Source organism: Balaenoptera ricei, chromosome 20 (assembly GCF_028023285.1).
Source record: "Balaenoptera ricei isolate mBalRic1 chromosome 20, mBalRic1.hap2, whole genome shotgun sequence".
Taxonomy (NCBI): Eukaryota; Metazoa; Chordata; class Mammalia; order Artiodactyla; family Balaenopteridae; genus Balaenoptera; species Balaenoptera ricei.
In genome coordinates, this window is record NC_082658.1 from 48,277,819 (window position 1) to 48,298,432 (window position 20,614).

The window sequence follows — 20,614 nt, forward strand, 5'->3', positions numbered from 1 at the left end:
AGGGGCGTGGATGTGGGGCTGCCCCTTCACAAAGGCAATTGGTGCCTCTGCTGAGAACCCGTCCCCTGCAGCGGGGAACTGGGTGCCGTTCCCACCCCCTGGGGCACCCTACTGTTCCCAGGGTGTGTGGGTTCCTCCCTGTTACTAATAAAGGCATCCCATTCCCATCCCCAGCCAGGGAAATTAATTGAGATTGGATTTTCTCCTGTGAGGGCTACACCTCCCCCCCCTTTGTGTCATTACCATAACGAGATGGAAGTGGCACGATAGTTCAACGACATTAGTCGGGAGAGTGTGTTTGTGTAGCTGAGGCAAGGGAGAGATGGGGAGCCAGGCGAGGGCAAGAGGCAGGGCCGCCGTGGAGTGGTTCCTGCACGGGCCCTGGCTGACACCCATCCTTCCTGGCCCCAGGCAGGGTGACAGCACATACTGAGGGGAGCATGTCCGAGAGCGAAGGCCTGAGCAGGCCGTCGGTGGGGCTGTGGTCTGCGTGCTCCTTAGGAGTGAGACCCTGACTCACATTCCAGGATGAGTGACCATGCAGGCAAAGCCCCTGGCCAAATTCAGGCCCCCTCTTCTCTCCTCCCTGGAGGGAGGCAGGGAGCCCTGTCTCGGGCTGCTCTAGGAAGTCCTCTGCGTCCAGGGCAGGGGACCCACCCACCTCCTCTGTTTCTTCTCCAGCTCGTGGTTGCGGACCTGCTGGCCCTCCAGGTGCAGCTTGGTGTCCTGCAGCTCGGCCGTCAGCCGCTGGCACTTCTTCTTGAGCTGCTGCAGGGCCCGCTGGCTCTCATCACTATCTGCCTGCAGGTCTCCAAGCTAGGGGGCGAGATGGGGTGCAGGGTCAGCAGCCATTGAGAGGCCCAGCAGTATTGGTCGAAGAGGTGAGGAGAAGGAAGTGGGTGAATGAGGGGGAGATGTGGGGATGAGGGATGAAGTCAGGGTCGTCCAGGGAACCTGACACTCTTAACAATAGTTTGCCTTTGGTTGTCCCCTGAACCGATAGGCAAACGTGTCAACCCTTCCCTATTGCTCCCAGGGCCTGCCTGGCTCCGGCCATTCCCTGGGCCAACATGTGGCACCGAGCCCCTCACAGCTTCTCCCTGCTCCTCCCAGGCACAGCCCACCACTCCCTCCTCCAGACTCACCCGCCTCTCCAGCTGCCTCCTGTTCTGCTGCTCCACCTCCAGCTTGTCCTCAAACTCCTGCTGGAGCCGCTTCTTGGTGAAGTCCACCTCCCGCACCGCTCGCTCATACTTCAGGCGCCACTCGCCACCTGTGGGGTGGGGGCAGACGAGGGAGGACTGAGTGGCTGAGAGTCCCCGAGAAGGGGCCGAGGGGACGAAGGATGGGGCAGCAGGTGGAGTCAGCTGGAGCGACTCAGAAAGGTCCCTGGAACGGTGGCTTCCTCCCAAGGCAGAAGGAGCCACTAGCTGGGAGAAGCCTAGAGAGGGTGATGTGGCCACGTGCGCTGTCTTCTCCCCAGGGACCGCCAGACCGTGGTCCTCAGACATCATCATTATCATGGCTGTTACCGCCCTCCACGATAATCGCCTGCACTTACTGGCACCTCTACTTTCTCATCAATTTATTTCACGTAGCCTTAAAACAGCCCTACAGACAGGAGACAAGGGGTGTGGTTTCCTAGGGGTGGGCATCAGAGCTTGCCACTCAGGCCACTTCCAAGTCCTCCAGCCTCCGACCCACCTGTGTCATCATCATCCACTTCCCCGTTGATCTCAGCTGCCCGGATGAGACGGGCCTCCATCACCTCCATTTCCATCACCTCCATTTTCTTCTTCAGTGCATCATACTGGGTCTGCAGAAGAGGAGGTTATGAGGTATGCCGTTCCACCCCCTCACTCAGTACCACCCGTGCCCCTGAACCACCGAGACCACAGTCATAAGCTTACCCGGGGCAGACAGGGGTTCTGGGCTGGTGGCAGAGGTGCCACCTATCATTGGGGGAGCAGTGGGCACTAGAGTGCGGCAGCCGCTAGCACGGTCCTGCCCTCACCTGCAGCTCCTTCATCTCCTTCTCAGCCCGGAGCCTCTCGGCGGTCTCCGCGTCCAGCAGCTGGGAGGCGGACTCTCCCGTGTTACGTTCATCCGTCAGCTCCGATGTCAGCTCCGAGATCTGGGGTTGGGGGAGGGAGTCGCCACCAGTTGAACTGCCTGCCTCACTCAGCTGGAACAGCAGTGGGGGGCTGCCTGGGCTGGGCACCCTGCGGAGGTGGGCCGGTCTGTCTGGTGCTGGGAGGCACTCACCCGGGTCTCCAGCCGGTCACTGCTGAGCCGCAGCTCGTTCCGCTCCTTCTCCACCTTCTCAAGCTTGCTCCTCAGCTGCTGGATCTCTTCCTAGGGTGCAGTAAGGTGGGCAAAGTGAGCCAGAGGCACTGGGAGAGGTTGGGGCCCAGGAGCTGCACCCTTGGGGTGAATGAAGCTGGTGAAGCTTGGGCCGGGACACAAGGGAACTGGAAGCCACTGCCTCGCTGGGGCTCCATCCCTAGACCCTTCCCCATATGCTAAGGATGCTTGAGGTCTTATCCTAAGAGGATACCCAGGGGCTCAGCTAGCACCCCAGAGGGACACCTTCTGTTTGCTGGGCATAGTTCAAGGATACCAGCTCTCTGGACTAAACAAAGGAGCACCTGGGAGCCCAAGACAAGCTGGCAAAACTCTTGCCCACGTGGATGAACTACAGCCCTTCCCTCCTGGCAGTGTGGCCTTCCCAGGCTGTTACGTACATCTTTGTTCCGGATCTGCTCCTCCGACAGCTGTACCTCAATGAGGGGTCGCACCGTGGTGAAGAGCTTCCACCAGGGCCAGTCCTTCACCCCTTTGTTCTTCTTGATGTTCTTCTGCACACAGCGAATGGCCAGGTCTTGGATCTAAGTTGGGGTGGGGCGTGGCACATAGCAGGCTCTCAGTCCTGAGCCCACCAGGACCCTCCCCACCACCAGCTCAGCTGCTGGGCTGCTCCTCTGGCCACCTGACCCCGAGTCAAACACTCCCTAAGCCACCCCTTGCCCCCAGCCTCCCTCCGTCCCTTAGAGAGTGGGCGGCAGACAGCCCGGCCCTGGGAGCACTGCACTGGGCGCTAACTGCTCCGCCATCATTAGGAATAATTTCGTCTGCTTTATTTGCTGCCTGATTATTTCCAGCACCCCGGCCTAGATGTGCTATAAAACCTAATCTTGCTGAAACACAAGAGTCGGCGGTACTGGCTGCTTTATGGACTTGCTAATAAGAAAAGGAGTCGCTGACGCAGCTCCTTAATCTTCGTGGAGCAGCCTATGATCCAGAGCCCACCTTTGCCCGGGCCCTGCTCCCCACCACCCTAGCCCTCGGACCAGGCCACACAGCCCCATCGCTGGGTACACGAGCACTCTCGCTGGCACCGGGGAGCTGCCCATCCCCTGCCCTGGCCCAGGGCATGCTGCCCCTGGGACGTCCAGCCTCTTCTCCCCCAGATAATGATAACTCATAGCCCCACAACCAGCCTTCTGGTCTGCACGTTCCCTCGAGTGTCCCTCCCCACCCCCCGCCCCCCCCCCAGGAGCTCAGCTCTGCCCATCTAGGCTGAGGAGTGGGACGGGGATGTCCCTGGAGCAGCACCTTTTTCTTCTTGAAGTGCTGACGGGCCAGGTAGCCCCTGCAGGCTGCCTGGAACAGGGTCAGGTTCCTGCTGGTTTGTTCATCCCGCTGCTCCTCCAGCCGCGCCAGCGTGCCTGCCCGGAAGAACACCTGTGGAGAAGCGGGCCAGGTGAAGGTGGGAGCCTGGGCTGGGGGCAACCCGGCGGAGGAACAAGCAGCTGGCACAGAAAGCCAGCAGGCCCAGAGCGTGGCCCTTGGCCTGGGAAGAGCCTGAAAACCCCGGGGTCTACGAGGAGGGAGGAAGCAAGAGGCTGAGGGAGGAGGGCCAGGCTGGGGGCTGGGGAGGCTTTGGAAGGGGAGGAGCAAGGTGGGAAAGAGATGAAAGGAGAGGGAGGCCGGAGGGAAGGTATCTGGGACAAGAAGGACGTGAAGCGGCGGCCGGTCATATGGGGAGATGCCCCTCAGCAACACCTGTGGTGGCTTCTTCCCCCGGGGCTGCCAGCAGCACTGCCCACGCCCCTGTACCCACGGCCACTGCAGGCCCAACCACAGGCTCCAGCCGCCCTGGCCTCCAGCTGCCTGTGATCAGGCGGATGGTGGTGTATGTGTTTAAGAAGGAAAAGGCCCAGGATGCAGTGTGCAGAGAAGGGGGAGGCCGGGGAGCGGGCCCCTCCTCTGCATCCTCCCGGCTCCGTTTCATGTCGGACTGTCTCCTCTTTCATGTGCCAACACCCTGCCCCCACACGCAGGTTTCATCTCGTGAAAGAGCCAGTGGGGTGGGTGAGGGTTGGCCCAGGCGAGGGACCTGTCACATGGGTTTGGGGGCTGGAGGGCAGGCGTGAGAGGAACCAGCTGGATGTCCCCACATCCAGCCTTTCCTCTCACTCTTCAGTGCCCTGAGCTGGGACTGGGTAAAATGTTCTGTGCTAAGAGAAGAAGAGGGGGGAGACCGTCAGGTGAAAAAAAGACTCTAGTATCCTTGGAGAGGGCAAAGGCCAGCTAGGTATACATCACCTCCACCTTGCCCAGAAGACAGAAAATTCCCTTTTGTGGGGCAAAGAGAAGATGTGAACTCCATGGGAAACATTCAGAACCAATAGGCATGGTGTCCCCAGGCCTCCCTCCAGGGAAGAAGTGGGGAGAGAGCCCGCACTTTCTGCTGAGAAAGCTTTGCCTCTGGCAGGAACCTAGTCCCCCGAGGCTGGCCTGGGAGAAAGCCAGCTCAGTCCTCTGCAACATGCGGGGCTGAGCGCCTGGGATCTCCCGTGGGTCTCGAGCCCTACCTGAGCCTCCATTTCCCACGATGCGTGAGCCTGAGATTCCACAGGGGTTGTGAGAGACTCAGGTCCCCCGAGAGGGTGGGCCAACATGCTAGTGGTCAGTCTGACTAGGCAGAAGTGAGGTGTCAGGGAGGGGGATGGAAAAAGGCCCAGAAACACACTGAGAAGCGAAAGGATGGTCTAGAGTCTAGAGCAGTGAGCTTCAGACCTTTCTTAACCGCTGTACATTTGTGGGGTTGAGTCTTTTTGAGTATTAGGTGACATCTCAGGGCCATCTCTCCCCGTGAAACACACCTATCCATACACGTTTTACAAACAACATCAGGAGGCTCTCAGACACCCAAACTTCCTTGCCTGAACCCTCAGGGTCCTGTGGGCTCAGGTTGAGACCCCCTTTCCTCTGAAGCAATGGGACAAACACACAGGGAATCCTCACTCACCAGCCAGTACTAACCACAGCCCAGAAGCCCTGAAACTTCTCTCCCAAACCAGATGTCAGCAAACATCTGACTTTGCCCCTAATTCTGCTCTGAGCATGAGTGGGCCCTGGGGTTCTCCTGTTTCAGCCAGGCACCTGGGATGATGCAGAGAGTCGGAGATGGCAGCTGGGAAGAGGACCAGTCTGTACAGGCCTTCTTCTATCCAAGACATACCTTGGAGGAGGTGCCAGCCCCAAGGCCAGCCAGCAGCGGCACAGCCTGCCAGAGATGACAGGAGCCCACCCAGGGAGACAGCAAGAGGCTGCAGTGAAAAATCTGACTGCAGGCTTCCCAGGGAGGAAGCTCAGCTGGCTGCTCCTGAGCTTAGAGGCAGGTGGGGAGCAGGAGAGCAAGAAGGTGAGCCAGACAATGGCAGAGACCAAAACCAGAAAGGTGACACGGAAAGAGGGTGGGACCACAGAAGGCACAGAGAACAAGGAAAGAAGCAGAAAATAACAGGATCTGAAACCAAGGAATACAGACCAGCAGGGACAGCCACGGCCAAAAGGAAAAGGAGAAACCAGGGGCAGCACAGACAAAGATAGAGGCAGGGGACAGGAAACGGATCCCTAGTGAGGGAGGGGGCAGAGGAACCAAAACCATGACTCAGAATGCAAAGCAGGGAGAACAGAGCTGACAAGCAATACGCAAGACTTTTTTGCGAGCATTCCCTTCCACCTCATACTCCCACGAGTTCCTTCCCTCTCTGCTGATAGATAGACAGTCCAGAACCCTCCCGGAGGCTCCCAACTGCTCTCCGTCCCACCTTGGCCCTTGAAGCACAAACGTGGATGCCACCTGTCAAGCTTCCCAGTCTCGGGAGAGAGAGGTGCCCAGGCTCCCTGCCCCGTGGGAGGGACGCTCGGCTGGCCCTTTGGTGTGGAGCGATGCTGCAGACTGGCACCTGGGGCCGGGTGTGCCTGCCTTTTATGCACGACATTCCATTCAGGTGAGGAATTTGGCCTGTGGACAGGTGGTGACGGCACAGCCTCACCAAGCCCTGCTTGCTCTCTGGGACCCTGGCAGCCCCAGATGACTCACCAAAGGAGGCTCTGCCTTCCTGCCTCTCCCGGCTCTCCCTTCTGTCTTCCCCATTCTCCACACCAGGACTCAGGCCGATTCAGGGCCACCTTCTCACCCACTCCCTCCTGACATCACAGAGGTGTTCCTCGCACTGAACAAGCCAGTTATTCAGAGGGAGGGAGAGTCAAGTTTGCTGCAGCTGGAGTATTTTACTTCCTGGCCCCCAGTCCTGAAGCGGGCAGCTTGAGAGGAACGGCAGCCCCAGAGTGGCTTGAGGGGAAGGGGGCTGGCGGGGGCAAGACCCAGCAGGGGCCCCAGGAGACTCCTGAAGTTGGACTGAGCAGGGAGCGCAGGAGGGGAGGGGCAGCCATCTGGACAAGTGTGACCAGAGAGTGAGGGCGGCTGCCTTCCTGTAGGGACAACTCACCCGGCTCAGGCCCATGCAGCAGCTGCTCTGCTCCAGGTCCAAGGACTCCAGCAGCTCCTCTACCGCCTACGGAGAGATGCCTCTGTCAGGGAGCCCGCCCGGGGACTCCCCACCTCCACGCAGGGCCTCGCCCAGTCACTCAGCCCTTCCCGTCCTCCGTTCAGTCCGCTATTTATTCAGCAAGCACTTTCGGTGGCTTCCGCAGCGTCAGGCCCTGTGCTGGATTCCGGGAATATAAAGATGACTGCAAGAGGAACACGCTATCTTGTTGGGGAGCGAGACAAGAAAATTGGTGAAGTACACAGAGGAGGAGGCATCTAAGCCAGACAAGGGAGCTGTGGAAGGCACCCGGAGGAGGTGTTGCTTGTGCCGTCTTTAGATACAAGTAAGAATTAGCCAAAGTAGGGGTGAGGGCATTTCAGGCAGAGGGACTAGCATGAGTAAAGGCCTGAAAGCATAAGACAGCAGGGAGCACCGAGGAAACTCCAAGTAGTTCAGTATAACTGGAGAGTGGGGCGGGCAGCAGTTAAGGGGCAAGTAGATAGGTGGGCAGGGGCCAAAGGACGTGAGCCTGTGTGCTCCGAGAGCCCCTGGAGGGTTCTCTCGGGGAGGGGCATGGTCAGATTTGCTCTTGATAGAAATCCCACCGGCACATGAGTGGAGGATGCATGGACCCCTTAGGCAGGAATCCATAGGAGAGAAGGCTAGAGCCTGACCCAAAGGGAGGAGAGGAGGGGCAGATGCGAGAGACCTTAAGGAGATGAAGCCTTGCCCGATGTGGGGGAGGGTTAGATGAGAGGGAGGAAGCTAGGGACACATGGAGGTTTCTGACTTGTGTAGTAATTAGTTACTGGTGCCATTCTCCAAGGTAGGCAATACAAGAGAAAGAATAGGTTTGCGAGGAGGTATAATCAGTTTGGTGTGAGCGTGCTGAGTTTGAGGTACTATAAAGGCGTACAGGTAGAGCAGCCCAGAAAGCAGCTAGATAGAAATGCACGTCTGGAGTGGGAGAGAGGCCTGGGCTAGAGGCATTGATCTGGGAGTCATCAATATATATGCGGTAATTGAAGTGATGGGTGTGAATGAGGTTGCCCAGGAAGAGGGTGTAGAATAGAAAACAGATAACGGCCAAGGAGGGAGTCTTAAAGAAGAGAGAGACCTTTACTTCAGGGGCACGTGAAAGAAGGGAAGCTTAGAGGGACTGAGAAAGAAAGAACAGAGAGACAAGGGGAAAACCAGGAGCGGCAGCAAAGAAGCTGAGCAGAGAATGTTTCAAAAAGAACAGAGCTGTCAACAGTCACATGTTGGCAAGAAGCACAGAAAAGTGCCCATTAGCTCTGGCAACATGGAGGGCGTGGGAGGACAAGACCAGTCCCAGGTGTAGGGGTGGCAAGCAGGCAGCTACCGGGGGAGGAATGAATGGCAGTGGAGCAGGCGCAGCAAGAGGAAACTAAGTGTCGACGGTGCAGGGCACGAGGGAGGGTTGATGGAAGGCTCCTTTCTGAACGTAACGTCTGTGGAACGTTTCTCCACTGAGAGAAGAGCCGGCGGCAGAGAAGGAGAGGCCGGAGGAACAGGAGAGAGAAAAGACGTATCGCTGATGGAGCAGGTCTCCAGAGAGACCAAAGGGAATGGGTTCCGAAGCACAGGAAGAAGGGACTGGACGAGGGGAGGGAGGACACCTCTCCCACCCAGACAGGAGGGCTGGGGAAGAAGGAGGCACCTGGAGAAGAGTGTACAAAGGCAGGAGGAAGTTGGAGCCCCGATTTTATTAGCGTTTGGAGGCAAGGTCGACTGCTGGGAAGGTGCAGTGGGGGAGGATTTGAGGAGAAAGATGGAGAATGGAATAGCAGAGAAGGAGCTCGGAACAGGGGCCAGGTAAGGATGGAGCACGTGGAAAATGGGGCCCAAGGGTCCAGTGAGCCTGGAGACCAGGAACCTATAGGAATTCAAGTCCCCGCAGTTGTATAAATTTCTCCCACAGCCCTTTGGGAGCCCCAAGCCGAGGAGAGCAGACGCCCAAAGGCGGCCCTTCAGGGCTGGGACTGAGCAGGGAATGTGCTATGGGAGGCTCAGGAGAGCTGAGGGTGATGAAGGCCGAGTGACCGGAGGGCTGGACCACGGCGTCGAGACTGAGAGGAAAAGGAAGTGAAGTCAGAAGGGAATGGACAGAGCAGAGAAAATGGAGTGGGGTCCAGAAATGAGCGGTGTTGATGGAGTCATAGAGCGGGTGTCCGGAGAGGAAGAAAGGGGTCAGATGCACAGGTAGGAGGCTGTGGTGAGAGATTTCAGGAGCGGAGAATTTCCAGGGATGATGAGGTGTTGGGTGTAGCCATGAGGGGGAGGCGGGAATGAAGGTCAAGAGTGAGAGAGAAGGGGGTGTGGGTGGGTCATCTATAGCCACACCAAGGTCACCCTGGACACTGGCAGGTCCCGGATGGAGAGGGTAGGGAGAAGGTCCTTGAGGCCTCCATCAGTGTGGGTCTGTGACTCGGGGGGCAGCAGGAGGCAGGGGGCTTCCTGCCCTGGTCTGCACAGCATTCTCTCTTTGAGGAGAGCCGTCCTAAGGCCTGAGATGCCTTCCGAGTCAGGCTGAGTGCCTGAGGCCAGAGCACGGTGCAGGAGGGTTCCTCGGCTCAAGGAGCCCTTTGGCTCTCTGAGGAGTTGCCTCTGGGGGTCAAGGTGACAGCCAAGAATGGCAGGGAGACATCCCTTCACACAGCCAGGAATTCACCAACCTGGCTGACAAGGGGCCTGCCCTGGGAGCCTTAGGCTCACCCTGGCACCAGGAAGGTGTTGCCACATCAATCTTCCTCCAAGGAGGGATGCCTGCCCCTCCCCTAGACAGCTTCCTGCTGAAGGAACTAGGCCCTGGTGTGGAGGTCAAGGCTGAGGGGCCCGGGTGCTACCAGTGGGGCACCCAAAACACTAGTTCTAATCTGCCACCTGGGAGGCTCTTGGGTGATTGTCTGGCTCACCAGAGAGCAGACACCCTCAGCTCGGGCCTTTAAAGGGGGTGGCTCTTCTGTGATTCCTACAGTCCGTCCGTGCCCCGGGCTGCCTTCCCCCGACCGCCATAGCCTGGCTGCCATGTGTCCCTGGCCTGGCCCTCGTTGGCCCAAACCAGGCACCTGAGCCAGGGCCAGCCTGGCTCTCTCTAGGGGAGGAAGGGCAGCTGCCTGGAGGGGTCTGAGCAGAGGGAGGAGGGTCTGGCGGGGCCGTGGGGACCCAGACCTACCCGCTTTTCATCCACCACAATGTAGTTGCGCCCGTGTTTCTTGGTCAGGTGCGGGGCCAGGACGTCAAAGCGGCGGCGGAACTCAGAAAACACCATGTGGTCAGGGTAACCTAGGGAGAGGGCGGCCCGGAGCCAGGCCCGTCAGCCTCGCCTGCTCCCAGAGCCCCCAACAGCCACTGGTGCCCAGGCAGAGTCACCTGAAAGGGAAGAGACTGCGGGGGGAGGAGAGCCCGCGGTCGAGGTCACCCCGGGAAAGGAGAGTGGAGAGGAAGGAGGCAGGGGCGATGGACAGGAGGCGGGAGGACAACCGGGCTGCCCCATGCTGGGACGGCAGGGATTAAACAGGGAACAGGTTCTTTGAGAAGGAAGCAACTTCCTTGTCAGTGAGGATGCAAACGGGGGACGGCTGACCACCTGGAAGGAATGCTATGGAGATAAGAGCCTGGATGACCCCTAAGGTGCTTTCTAGCCTCCAGGTCTATGACTCCGTGATAACCCAGAGAACGATGTCTTGAGGACTTAGTAAGAAAAAAAGAAAAAAGAAAATAGGGCATCGGAGAATAGCAGAGAGGAGAAGTGCAAGGGCTTAGGGTTGGAATCCTGCCTTGGCTCTTGCTATCATGTGACCTTGGACCAGTCACTCAACCTCTCTGAGTCTCGGTTTCCTCATCTTTAAATGGGGGCCCTACCACTTACCCCGCATGGTAGTCATGGTGCTTAAATGAGAAAATGTGTAGAAAGCACAGCTTGGCTCACTTGGTGGGTGTTCAGAAAGGGCTCCCCTCCTGTCCCTTTCCTGACCTTGGGCCCTAGGCCAGGTGACCAAAAAGGCTTGTAGATTCCATTTCCCTAAAGAGTGTTACCTCTAACAGAGATTCCCTACTGTCTGGGCTTGAGGCTGGGGCAAGGTCAGAATTGTGGCCAGCGAGAGGTTACCCTGAGGCACCCCGAGGACACCAGAGCCCACGGCAGTGGACCAAGAGACCCACTCCTATAGAATCACAGAATTTCAAACCAAAAGGAGGTCTTAGACCGGATATAACTCAGCCTCCAGACGTGGAAACTGAGGCCTGAGAGGGGGAGTGACTGGCTTGCTCAGGGTCACAAAGGCTGCGGCTGGAGGCAGAGCTGGACTCCAAACCCAGGCTCCTGACAACCCGTCGGGGGCTCGCTCCACCTCAGTGGCCTAGCTGGCTCTGGGAAGCCTTCCAACTGCGAGATGGGGCTGATGCATGTGCCTGATGATTGAAACAGGAGGCAGGGGCCACTGAGGGGCCAAGACAAAGTGAGCTATTGATTGTATCTGAATTGCAATTAAATTGATGGGCCAGGATAGCAGGTCCGGATGCCTGGCATCTTAATTAATCATCAGCGCTATCGATGGTGGCTGGGGGCTGGGGGAGGAGAGGGGGTCTGCTGCTGGCCTCATCGATCTGCTTGTCTGAGTAAGCACATTGATTTTGGTTCAGAGCAGTAACAATCTGGTTTTGAAATAATAAACAGCAACTCCTTATCAAGACGTGGGGACAGATCGATGATTTATTTAGAGCAGGCCCACTTCCTGGCTTTGGCTGCTAAGGAAAAGTGATGGTGCCCCTGTGGAATGCCTCAAGGGGACCTGGCTGTGGGTCGGTGGGAGCCTGCATGCTCTTCTAGCTAAGGGAGAAAAGGGCGGAAACCTGGCAATTCATAACTTTTCAGGCAAACGAAACCCTACTCAGAAACTGGTCTGGGGACTTCCCTGGTGGCGCAGTGGTTAAGAATCCGCCTGCCTGTGCAGGGGACACGGGTTTGAGCCCTGGTCTGGGAAAATCCCACATGCCGTGAAGCAACTAAGCCCGTGTGCCACAACTACTGAGCCCGCATTCCACAACTACTGAAGCCCACGTGCCTAGAGCCCGTGCTCCGCAACCAGAGAAACCACCGCAATGAGTAGCCCCCACTTGCTGCACTAGAGAAAGCCAGCACAGTAACAGAGACCCAGCGCAACCAAATATAAATAAATAAATCTTAACAAAAAAAAAGAAAGAAAGAAACTAGTCTGTTTAGGTCAAATCCTGCTCTGTCACTCATGAGCTTTGTGACCTTGGGCAAGCTACTTAACCTCTCTGAGCCTCAGTCACCTCATCTGGGGATGATACTAGTACCTACATTTCATGAAGTTGTTGGGAGGATTAAATGAGTTACTGTGTGGGACGAGTTTAGAATAGTGTCTGGTATACCGTAAATGCTCTAAGGATGTTAACTACTATTGTTATCGTCCTGTCTGGCCCCTCGTCCAGGTGGGTCCATAAAAAGGGTCTGTCTGAACTTTCTTGGGAATTTTAAGTTCTTCAGAAAGATTTAGTACTTCATTTCTCATTGGGGGGCTGGCCCACTCTTAGAGGCAGTTGCTCCACGAGGACACTGAGTCTGCTGCTGTGGGCAGAGCTGACCCGTCCAAACCAGGGAAGGCGGAAGGAGGGAGCTGTGGGAACAGGGCATGTGGGCTGGGGAGGGGAGGGGATGAAGAGGGCTGGAATGTGGAAGGGAGAGGATGGTCAGCAGGCTGGCAAGAAAAAGAGAAAGGAACAGACTGGGCTGGAGAGATGCAAGGAGAGACCCCCAGAGGAGGCAGCAGCAGAGAAGAGAGATCTAGGGCCAGTCAGAGATGGGGGGAAGCAGCACCCCTCTAGCCCCACAGGCCCTGTTAGGGAGGTGGGGAGGGGCAGGGGCAGCTCTAGGAGGGAGAGGTAGGAGTTGAGAGGGAAGGGGCCCCACCTTGGCGGTACATGCGCATGGCATCAAGCAGGCGGGAGCCTCGAAGCTGGGCGCGGAGCAGGGGCGCATCCAGCTGCAGGAGCCCGGCCTCGCAGTGGTCTCCGGGGGGCAGGTCCAGCTCACTGCTGCAGCTGACTCTGCGGGAGTGGGCGGAACGGGGCTCCCCGGCCCAGCCCTCTGCCACAGGCAGGAAGCAATGCACGAAATGCAGCTTTGACTTCTTGATGGTGTCAATGAGGGCGTCCTGCCAAAGGGGAAGGGACAGCCTTCAGTGGGCTCTGACAGCCCGAGCCAAGAGACCAGGGACTGGCGCCAGCATCTCCACTCTGTGCAGGATGGCAGGTGTCCCACCCCTGGCTGGGCAGGACGTGCTAAGCCTGGACAACCCTTCCCGTACTAGGCCTGGGTGGCCACTCACAGAGGGTAGCACTGCATGAGGACCCCACCAGCAGCAATCAAGGTGAGTGGGATGCTGAGTGGGCACTGGTGACCTGAGTGTGCCCAGAAGGCCCCGGCCACCTGCCAGCGGTCGGGAAGTGCCCCAGGGCCTGCACTGGCACACTCACCACCTGCAGCTTAATCTGGATGCACAGGGACTTCTTCTTGACAGCCGCCATCCCTGTGGTGAAGGTCTTCCGCATGCTGGTGGCCCGGCGCAGCGCCAACTGCGAGCCGCCCTCCAGGCCAGCAATGGAGCCTGAGAGCACCGTGGCGCTGCCCGCCCGGCCCAGAAACAGGTTGCTGATGATTTTTCTGCCAGAGGAGGGGAGGAAAAGGAGGGAAAGAAGTCACATTCAGGCAGCAGTAGAGGCCGTTCCTTTTCCCAGCTCCTAGGTCACCGTGGCCAGGGGCCTGGGTTATCTGGGCTGGGGCTGCACGTCCCCCACCCGACAGAGACACTACAGAGAAACCCTCAAACAGCAAGAAGAGAAAACCGGGGTGGGTGGACGGAGTGGTGTTCTTACTTCTGGGAGTCCTGCAGGAGCCGGGGGGCGTTCTGGGTGGCCGGGTTCTGCTTGGTGTAGCTCAGCCAGCCGGCCGTGTTGTACTCCACCCAGTTGGTGCCATGGCTGTGGCCCAGGAGAAAATGGTGCGGTTTGCTGCTGCGCAGGAGGGGGCTTTGGCCTGAGGGCGGGGCAAGCAAGGTTCAGGTCATCAGGGCACAGGTCCCCCAAAAGCCCATGGACTCAGTGAGCCCCCCAGGCAGTGCCAACTGGACCCATATATACATAAATGGGTTCTCAGGAGAGGAAGCAGAGGAGCTGCCCTCCAGGGGTGCCACCTACCTTTTCGGTCACCTTCCTGTGGGCCATAGTAGGAGAAAAGGCGCTCCAGGAGGGCGTCCTCAGTGGCCCCTGGCACCAGCACCTCCTCTTCCAACAACCATAGCAGGCCCTTCGCCTCATCGGTGCGGGCCAGCGAGCGGACCTATGCAGAAGGAAAGAAATCCCGCAGTGTCACGTGGAGCTGTGTGAAGGGGGCTAGGACCTGTGGTCCCAACCGCACACTATAAACATGCTACACAGATACACACATTACAGCTCCTGCCACTCATGGCTGACATTCTGTGGAGCAGGTGGCCAGCAAGGAGAAAGAGGGGCCAAAAAGAGATCAGAGAGAGAAGCCCACGGCACAATATGATTCCTAGGACCTGTGTCCTAAGTCCCCAAAGACTGAAGGCTTCTTACTAACGCAAGCTCACATCCAGAGCCTCTCCTCCATCCTCAACCCCTTGGAGAGCAGGGGGGCTTGGGTGAGCCCCACGTTGCCCTCACTCTCTGGGCATCACCTCCCATGCAGATTAAAGGAGATAAGGTCTTTAAGGCCCTGAGCACAGGGCATGGCCCAAAGGAAGCTGTCAATAAGAGAGAGCTGTGATTAACCCCGGTTCCCCGCCCCGAGAGGGGAGAACACAGAGAGGGGAGAACCCAGAGAGGGCTCGGAGCACTGCAGGTGGGGTCACTACAGGGTCATAAACTCAAGTGCCAAAAGCCTAAGACAGTTGACTTAATGGCTGTGGCAGCCAAAATGGGCAGAGCTGGGGTGACTGGAGAGCAGGTGTCCCCATCTAAAGGGAACAGCCACCACTCAGCAGCAGCCAACTGCCGTCCTGGAAGAACGTTGGCCTAGTGTTGGTAAATCCTCCAGTTTTTCAAGAGAAGGTGGAAATACTGAATTCTGATTTCTAATTCCCCATGCAAGCCAAACAACTAGGTGTGAAGGTGCCTTTTCTATGGAATTCCCAGGTCTTCCTTGGGCAAGGAGGACTCTGGCCTGGCCTCTAGGGACTGGGGACAAGTGAAGTAAGAGAAGTGCCCTTTTCCCTCTTTGACCCAAGCTGCCCAAGGGAGTCTGTGTGCTGACCAGGAGGACACAGAAGGTGGCCAAGGACCGATGGGCAACTAAGGCCCCCGAGCAGCTGGAGCTGTATGGCAGGAATGAGCAAGAAGCCACTGGAGAACTTCCCTGGTGGTGCAGTGGTTAAGAATCCGCCTGCCAATGCAGGGGACACCGGTTCAAGCCCTGGTCTGGGAAGATCCCACATGCTGTGGAGCATCTAAGCCCGTGTGCCACAACTACTGAGCCTGCGCTCTAGAGCCCACGAGCCACAGCTACTGAAGCCCGTGTGCCTAGAACCTGAGCTCCGCAACAAGAGAAGCCACCACATGGAGAAGCCCGTGCTCCTCAACAAAGAGTAGACCCCGCTCGCCACAACTAGAGAAAGTCCACGCGCAGCAGTGAAGACCCAACACGGCCAAAAATAAATAAATAAAATAAATTAAAAAAAAAAAAATAGAAGAAGCCACTGGATGGTGAGTGGCAGGCTGGGCACTGAGGGGTCCCCATGCCCAGAGGTGCAGCTGCCCGATGCTGAGGCCCCTCAGAAAGGGGAGAGCAAAGGAGGGAAGGGATGGCCAAGCCCCATCCAAACACACTATCTGACCAACCGCTGTTCCTAAGCCAGCCGGGTCAACTTTCCTACACCTCCTGGGAATGGCAAAGGCTCTCGAGGGAGGCCTTGGCAGGGGCCTAGGTGTCAGGAAGAAAAGCCAGCTTCCCTGGGGAGATGTGGGACTTGGGCACTTTTAGCACTTGTCCCAGGGGGACACTCGCTCTCCCGGGGCCCCACCCCCTGGGCCAGGGCCTTCCCGCAGGGAGGAGGGAGAGAGAGAGGTGGGACTCAAAGCAGAGGAGGGAGATCAGCAACCTGGCAAAAATGCCAATTCTCCAATAAAGCGCCTTATGCAACTTCCCTAATTGAAGACAATCGCCAAATGCCAAGTGCTCATCAGGCAGCCAGTCCCCCAGGCAGCAAAGTGCCCAAGACGCTTGCCCAAAGGGTGACAAAGCCCATCCCCACGTTGAGGGGCGAGGACTCACACCCACACAGCCCCTCAGTGGGCATTTTATATCTGGGTACTGTTTCTGTGTTTGGGTGAATGCCACCTCCTCGCCCTGCTCTGCTAGGCTGCACCGGTCCTCTACTTGGGGACAATAGGAGGGGATGACTATGTCCCCTGGGTCCAGCCAGGCCCTCACCACTGAGGAGGTGGTAACAGGGCTCCTGGCAGACACACTGGAGGCACGGCTTGGACAGGCCCTGAGCTCAGACACCCATGGGTGGTGCTCCCCACTGCACCAGGGCAGAAGGAAGTGCCACCTTCCTGGCCAGACTGGCTGACAGCTGAGGGAAAGGGTGCACAGCTCGAAAGCGCTTGGTGTCTGGGCCTGACTGCTGGGCCCCCCAGCCCATGGTGCCCCCACCCAGCAGCAGCTCATATGGGGAGGGCTCTACCAAGGGAGAGGAATGGGAAGGGCAAGAAAAGGCCAGCCCAGGCCCTCCCTGGAATTCCTACCAGGGACTGATGGGAGGCCTGGTCCACGGCGGCCACAGAGTCATCCGTGGCTGGCTCCAAGTCGTCAAACGCCAGCTCGATGTTCTCCTAGGAGGGAAGGTGGGGAGGTAGTGAGCACAGGGCCGTGTGTGGGGTGCAGCCCTATGAGCAGGCCAGGTGGGGACGCTGGGGTCAGCAAGTCCAATGTCCCGTCCGAGCAGGAGCTCCCCTCCAACAGCCCGACTGACAGATGCTCACCACCTCTCAAGGCACCGCATTGCGTCTTTGGACAGCTAACCTTCTCCTAACCTCCTTTTACAGTGAGCTAAAGTCACATACACACTCCTGTTACTCCCACCTGCTGTTTAGGCTACGTGGAGTAAGCCCACTCTCAATTTCACACACTGATCCTTGAAATACTTGAAGACAACTGTCATTTTCCTCCTGAATCTTCTCTCACCCAAGATAAATATTCTCCCCAGCTCGTTCAACTCACCTCCACATGAGGTAGGATTTCCAGATCCATCTGGGACATCCTTTTATGGGGGCAGGGGGGCTAAATAATCAGTCACCATCCCAACAGCTCAGGAGACAGGGAAGGCCAGGCCCGACACACGTGAAGGCAGGAACTGCACGGTGGCAGTTCACAGGGCCTAGGTGGGTGCCTTGAAGGCGGGCAAAGAGGGGCTCCCAGGGACCCTGAATGCATCTTCGGCTTCTTGGAGAGCAAACTCTCCATAAAGAAAGAATGTAGCCTGGGCAGGAAAAGCGTCCTGCTCCAGAGACCACAGGGGGACATAAATGTCAGAGGGTAAAGGGCTGGGAAGGGAGCAGCCAGCAGGGAAGGGGGTACCTTGCTGCATCCACAGATGCCTCCCCCGCCACTGAGGGTGCCAAGGCCAGAAGGTGAGCCTCGGGGTGTTAGGCGGCAGGGGCAAGGTCAAGTGCTACCTCCTTGTATCTTTCCAACTCCTGCACAAAGGTGCGCTCATGGAACAGCCTCTGCAGCCGGTCCTGGGCGTAGTTGTGGCACAGCTCCTCAAAGGAGGCCCCGCGGGCCGACCCACCCTGCTCAGGGTTCTGGAAGCCGGGAGTGTCCACAATCATCATAGAGCAGAGCGAGTGCTGGCTGGACTTGAGAGCCCTTCACAGGGAGAGCCTGGGTCAGAGCTGCCCAGGGCAGTGCCCCCGGTGCCCAGGTAGCTCACCCCGCCCCCATCCCCATCCCCACCCAGGTGCCCAGGACCCGTGGGGAGGACTTGCCTCTCCTGCCTGCAGGGACAGCGAGCCCTCTGCTGGTGGAGGATGGCTCTGCCTCAGCAATCACACAAGCACAAAGGCATCAACCCCACCTTTGTCAAGGCAGCAAGATGAGAGCTCCTAGGCCCTGCCTGGCACTCACCTGTTCACCAGGGAGATGAGAAGCGTGAAGAGCTCGCTGTAGAGGCCGGACGCCATGCCCTCCAAGCACTCCAGTGCACTCAGTTTGGGGCCTGTGGGCAGGAGGGTCAGTTCTATCTCCAGGTCCCTGGGACTCCCCACCTGGGTGTGCTCCCTACCCACCCAGGCCAAGGCAGCATGGAGCCCTGGGGCTGGGCCTCTCCCCCTAATGGGAGCATCTATTCACTCCAGGAGTTTGCCCACCCCAGAAGATGGCAACGAGCCCAGGAAGAGGCCTCCAATCACATCCAGCAGCCAAGGGGCTCAGGTACCTGTGCCGTCCCCCAGGCTGCTCTCCTCGGGGCCCTGGCGGAAGGAGGTGGAGCGCTGCAGGGTGCCGCCCTGGTGCTGGTGCTTGAAGATGGCCGAGGACAGCTCTTCCAGGTTGCAGCCCAGCAGGTACGCAGCCTTCTGGGCCCACTCGTGGCGGGCAAACTGCCTGCGCCCAGCTATGGCGTAGAAAAAAGGATCTGACATCGTGAGTCTTCCTCCCTAGACTGTTTGCTAACCACTGTGCCCTTCAGCTCCCTTGCTCCCATAGCACTAGGGAGCAGGCATCTTCCAGAGGGAAATAAACGAGCCCTGATGACACCAGCAGGGCTTCAGGCAAAACAGGGAGAGCCAGCAGCTGCCAGCGCTTCCTGTGTCCCTTGGGGTTGGAGAGAATGAGCAGGTCTTAAAAGAGGAGGTAACTCCACACTGCGGCCACCAGAGGGCTCCCAATCAGCTGCAAAAACCCCTTTAGAGGGCTTGGCTCCAGGTGCCAACGTGGGGAAGGACAGAGCATGAGCCAGCCCACCTAGGATGAACACAAGTACTGCCTGTGCCTGGTGGGGAGTATCAGGAGAGCACTGGTGTCTCCCCCTTCCTTGGACGCATTAGGACCCTCCCTAATGCGTCCGCCAGGGGAGACCGCAAACATCCACTGTGGCCCAACAGTGGAGAGGCGAGAAAAAACTGCAGGGGAGAGGGAACAGCCCACGCGGGCAGACGCGCCTCAGCCGACACGTGTCTAATCGCGGCAATTAGGGAAAGCTAACAAGAAACAAGGTTTTACCTTCGGCAGCTTCTGTAAGGCAAAGGACCAGCATGCAGCATGCAAAGAAAAACAGCATGTTAGCAAACAGTCATCAGCTGAGCCTGCCAGGCCCAGTGGAAGGGCCCGGGGTGGGGGGGGGCTTTGGGAAGATGAGCAGGAGAGAAAACACAACCCCATTCAGACTCAGAAACACAAACACACACACACACACACACACACGCACACTCACAGCCTCAAAGGAGTATGTTTATGGATGTGATCACACTGACACACAAGGAAAGAGACCTGCAAAGACTTTCTATCACACACACATGTGCACACACCACCACCCCTAGAAAATACTGGAAGCTCTGAGGAGGTAACAGACACTGCTCAACAAGGTCCATGTACTGACACACTCAGAGCTCTGCACCTGCAGTCAGCGCTGAGAAGGGTTACAGGAAACCTGCACTGTTACCTCCTTGGAGTGAAAGAACTTCCTCAAGACACAGCCACACAGCCACCCACCTGCCCACCTACAAGTGTGGAGACAACTTCTTTAACTCAGAGCCTGCTTCCTCTTTGGCAGGGATGTAACCTGCTGGGATCATAAGGAACCTAACACTCAGACTCATGTTCCTCCATGCACCCACCCACCCTCCCACCCACCAGCGCTTCCTCACTCCTGCTGACAGCCTGGGGCCCTTCACATCCCAGAGGAAGATGAAGCCAATGCCCAAGGTGCTGTTCAGAAGCAGCATCCCTTTCCCTAAACCGGAGGAGAAAGGGGTGAAGAGGAGCTCAGAGCACCTGACCATCAATGTAATCCCAGAGGAAGGCAAAGGAGCTCTTCCAAGCCAGACCAAGCTCCAGCCCTTCACAAGACCCCAAGCACTGATGCTGAAGCTGCAGCTCATTCAATACCACGGTGCCTGCTGCCCCCTAGTGGCCTCTACCCTGACATGCAAGAGGAAGAGGCACCTACTACCAAACCAGTGGAGAGAAGGGAAGATTGAGGGGAAACTGGCCTTGGGAAGCCCCAGGAAGCAACACACTCTTCCCCACATAAGCCCCACGGAGGGCATCCTGAGAGATTCCAGGATCTGAATACAAAACAGGTAGAAGCAGCTATTCCTGGGACTCTGAGAAGCCCCACTGCCAGTAAGCACCCTCTCCACCCTCCACCCTGGGGCTTCTCCCAGGCCAGTGTCCTCTGCTATGATAGAACAAGCCCAGCCCCCAGAGAGAGCCCAGGGCAAGCACCAAGATGGGGCAAGGTGGCCCCTACACCCCAGGATGGGGTCAAGGTCAGTTACCCGCTTGCTCCTCGGGGGCCTCTGTCAGGAAGGGAACAAGAAGGAGAGTTATTCCAGGGGGACTGCTCTGAGTTAGTGCCCTTCTCTCTCCCCTCAGCCTCCAAACCCCCAAGCCCCCGGCCCTTCACAGTGCTCCCGGTCACTGCCACCTCAGTCCAGGCCTCTGGCCATCCTTGGCAGAGACGCTTCTCCGGGTGTTTGGA

The 20,614-nt window shown here is 57.9% G+C and overlaps 1 protein-coding gene across 17 annotated transcripts in view; it reads right to left on the reverse strand.

Annotated features, from left to right (window-relative positions):
- MYO18A (myosin XVIIIA) overlaps positions 1-20,614 on the reverse strand; it is a 95,474-nt gene that overhangs the window by 20,758 nt on the left and 54,102 nt on the right. For 16 of the 17 annotated variants that reach the window (XM_059908155.1, XM_059908154.1, XM_059908153.1 and 13 more), the window contains 18 exons: positions 20,412-20,432; positions 18,350-18,526; positions 18,040-18,130; positions 17,589-17,781; positions 16,659-16,745; positions 14,088-14,229; positions 13,767-13,926; positions 13,368-13,554; positions 12,802-13,045; positions 10,042-10,151; positions 6,804-6,869; positions 3,616-3,744; positions 2,745-2,888; positions 2,266-2,355; positions 2,015-2,134; positions 1,705-1,816; positions 1,146-1,273; positions 662-816 (listed from right to left, as the gene is read on the reverse strand). In XM_059908155.1, the coding sequence (XP_059764138.1) occupies positions 662-816; positions 1,146-1,273; positions 1,705-1,816; positions 2,015-2,134; positions 2,266-2,355; positions 2,745-2,888; positions 3,616-3,744; positions 6,804-6,869; positions 10,042-10,151; positions 12,802-13,045; positions 13,368-13,554; positions 13,767-13,926; positions 14,088-14,229; positions 16,659-16,745; positions 17,589-17,781; positions 18,040-18,130; positions 18,350-18,526; positions 20,412-20,432 (2,356 nt within the window). The remainder of the gene's footprint in view (positions 1-661; positions 817-1,145; positions 1,274-1,704; positions 1,817-2,014; positions 2,135-2,265; positions 2,356-2,744; positions 2,889-3,615; positions 3,745-6,803; positions 6,870-10,041; positions 10,152-12,801; positions 13,046-13,367; positions 13,555-13,766; positions 13,927-14,087; positions 14,230-16,658; positions 16,746-17,588; positions 17,782-18,039; positions 18,131-18,349; positions 18,527-20,411; positions 20,433-20,614) is intronic. The other variant, XM_059908142.1, reaches the window with a different exon arrangement.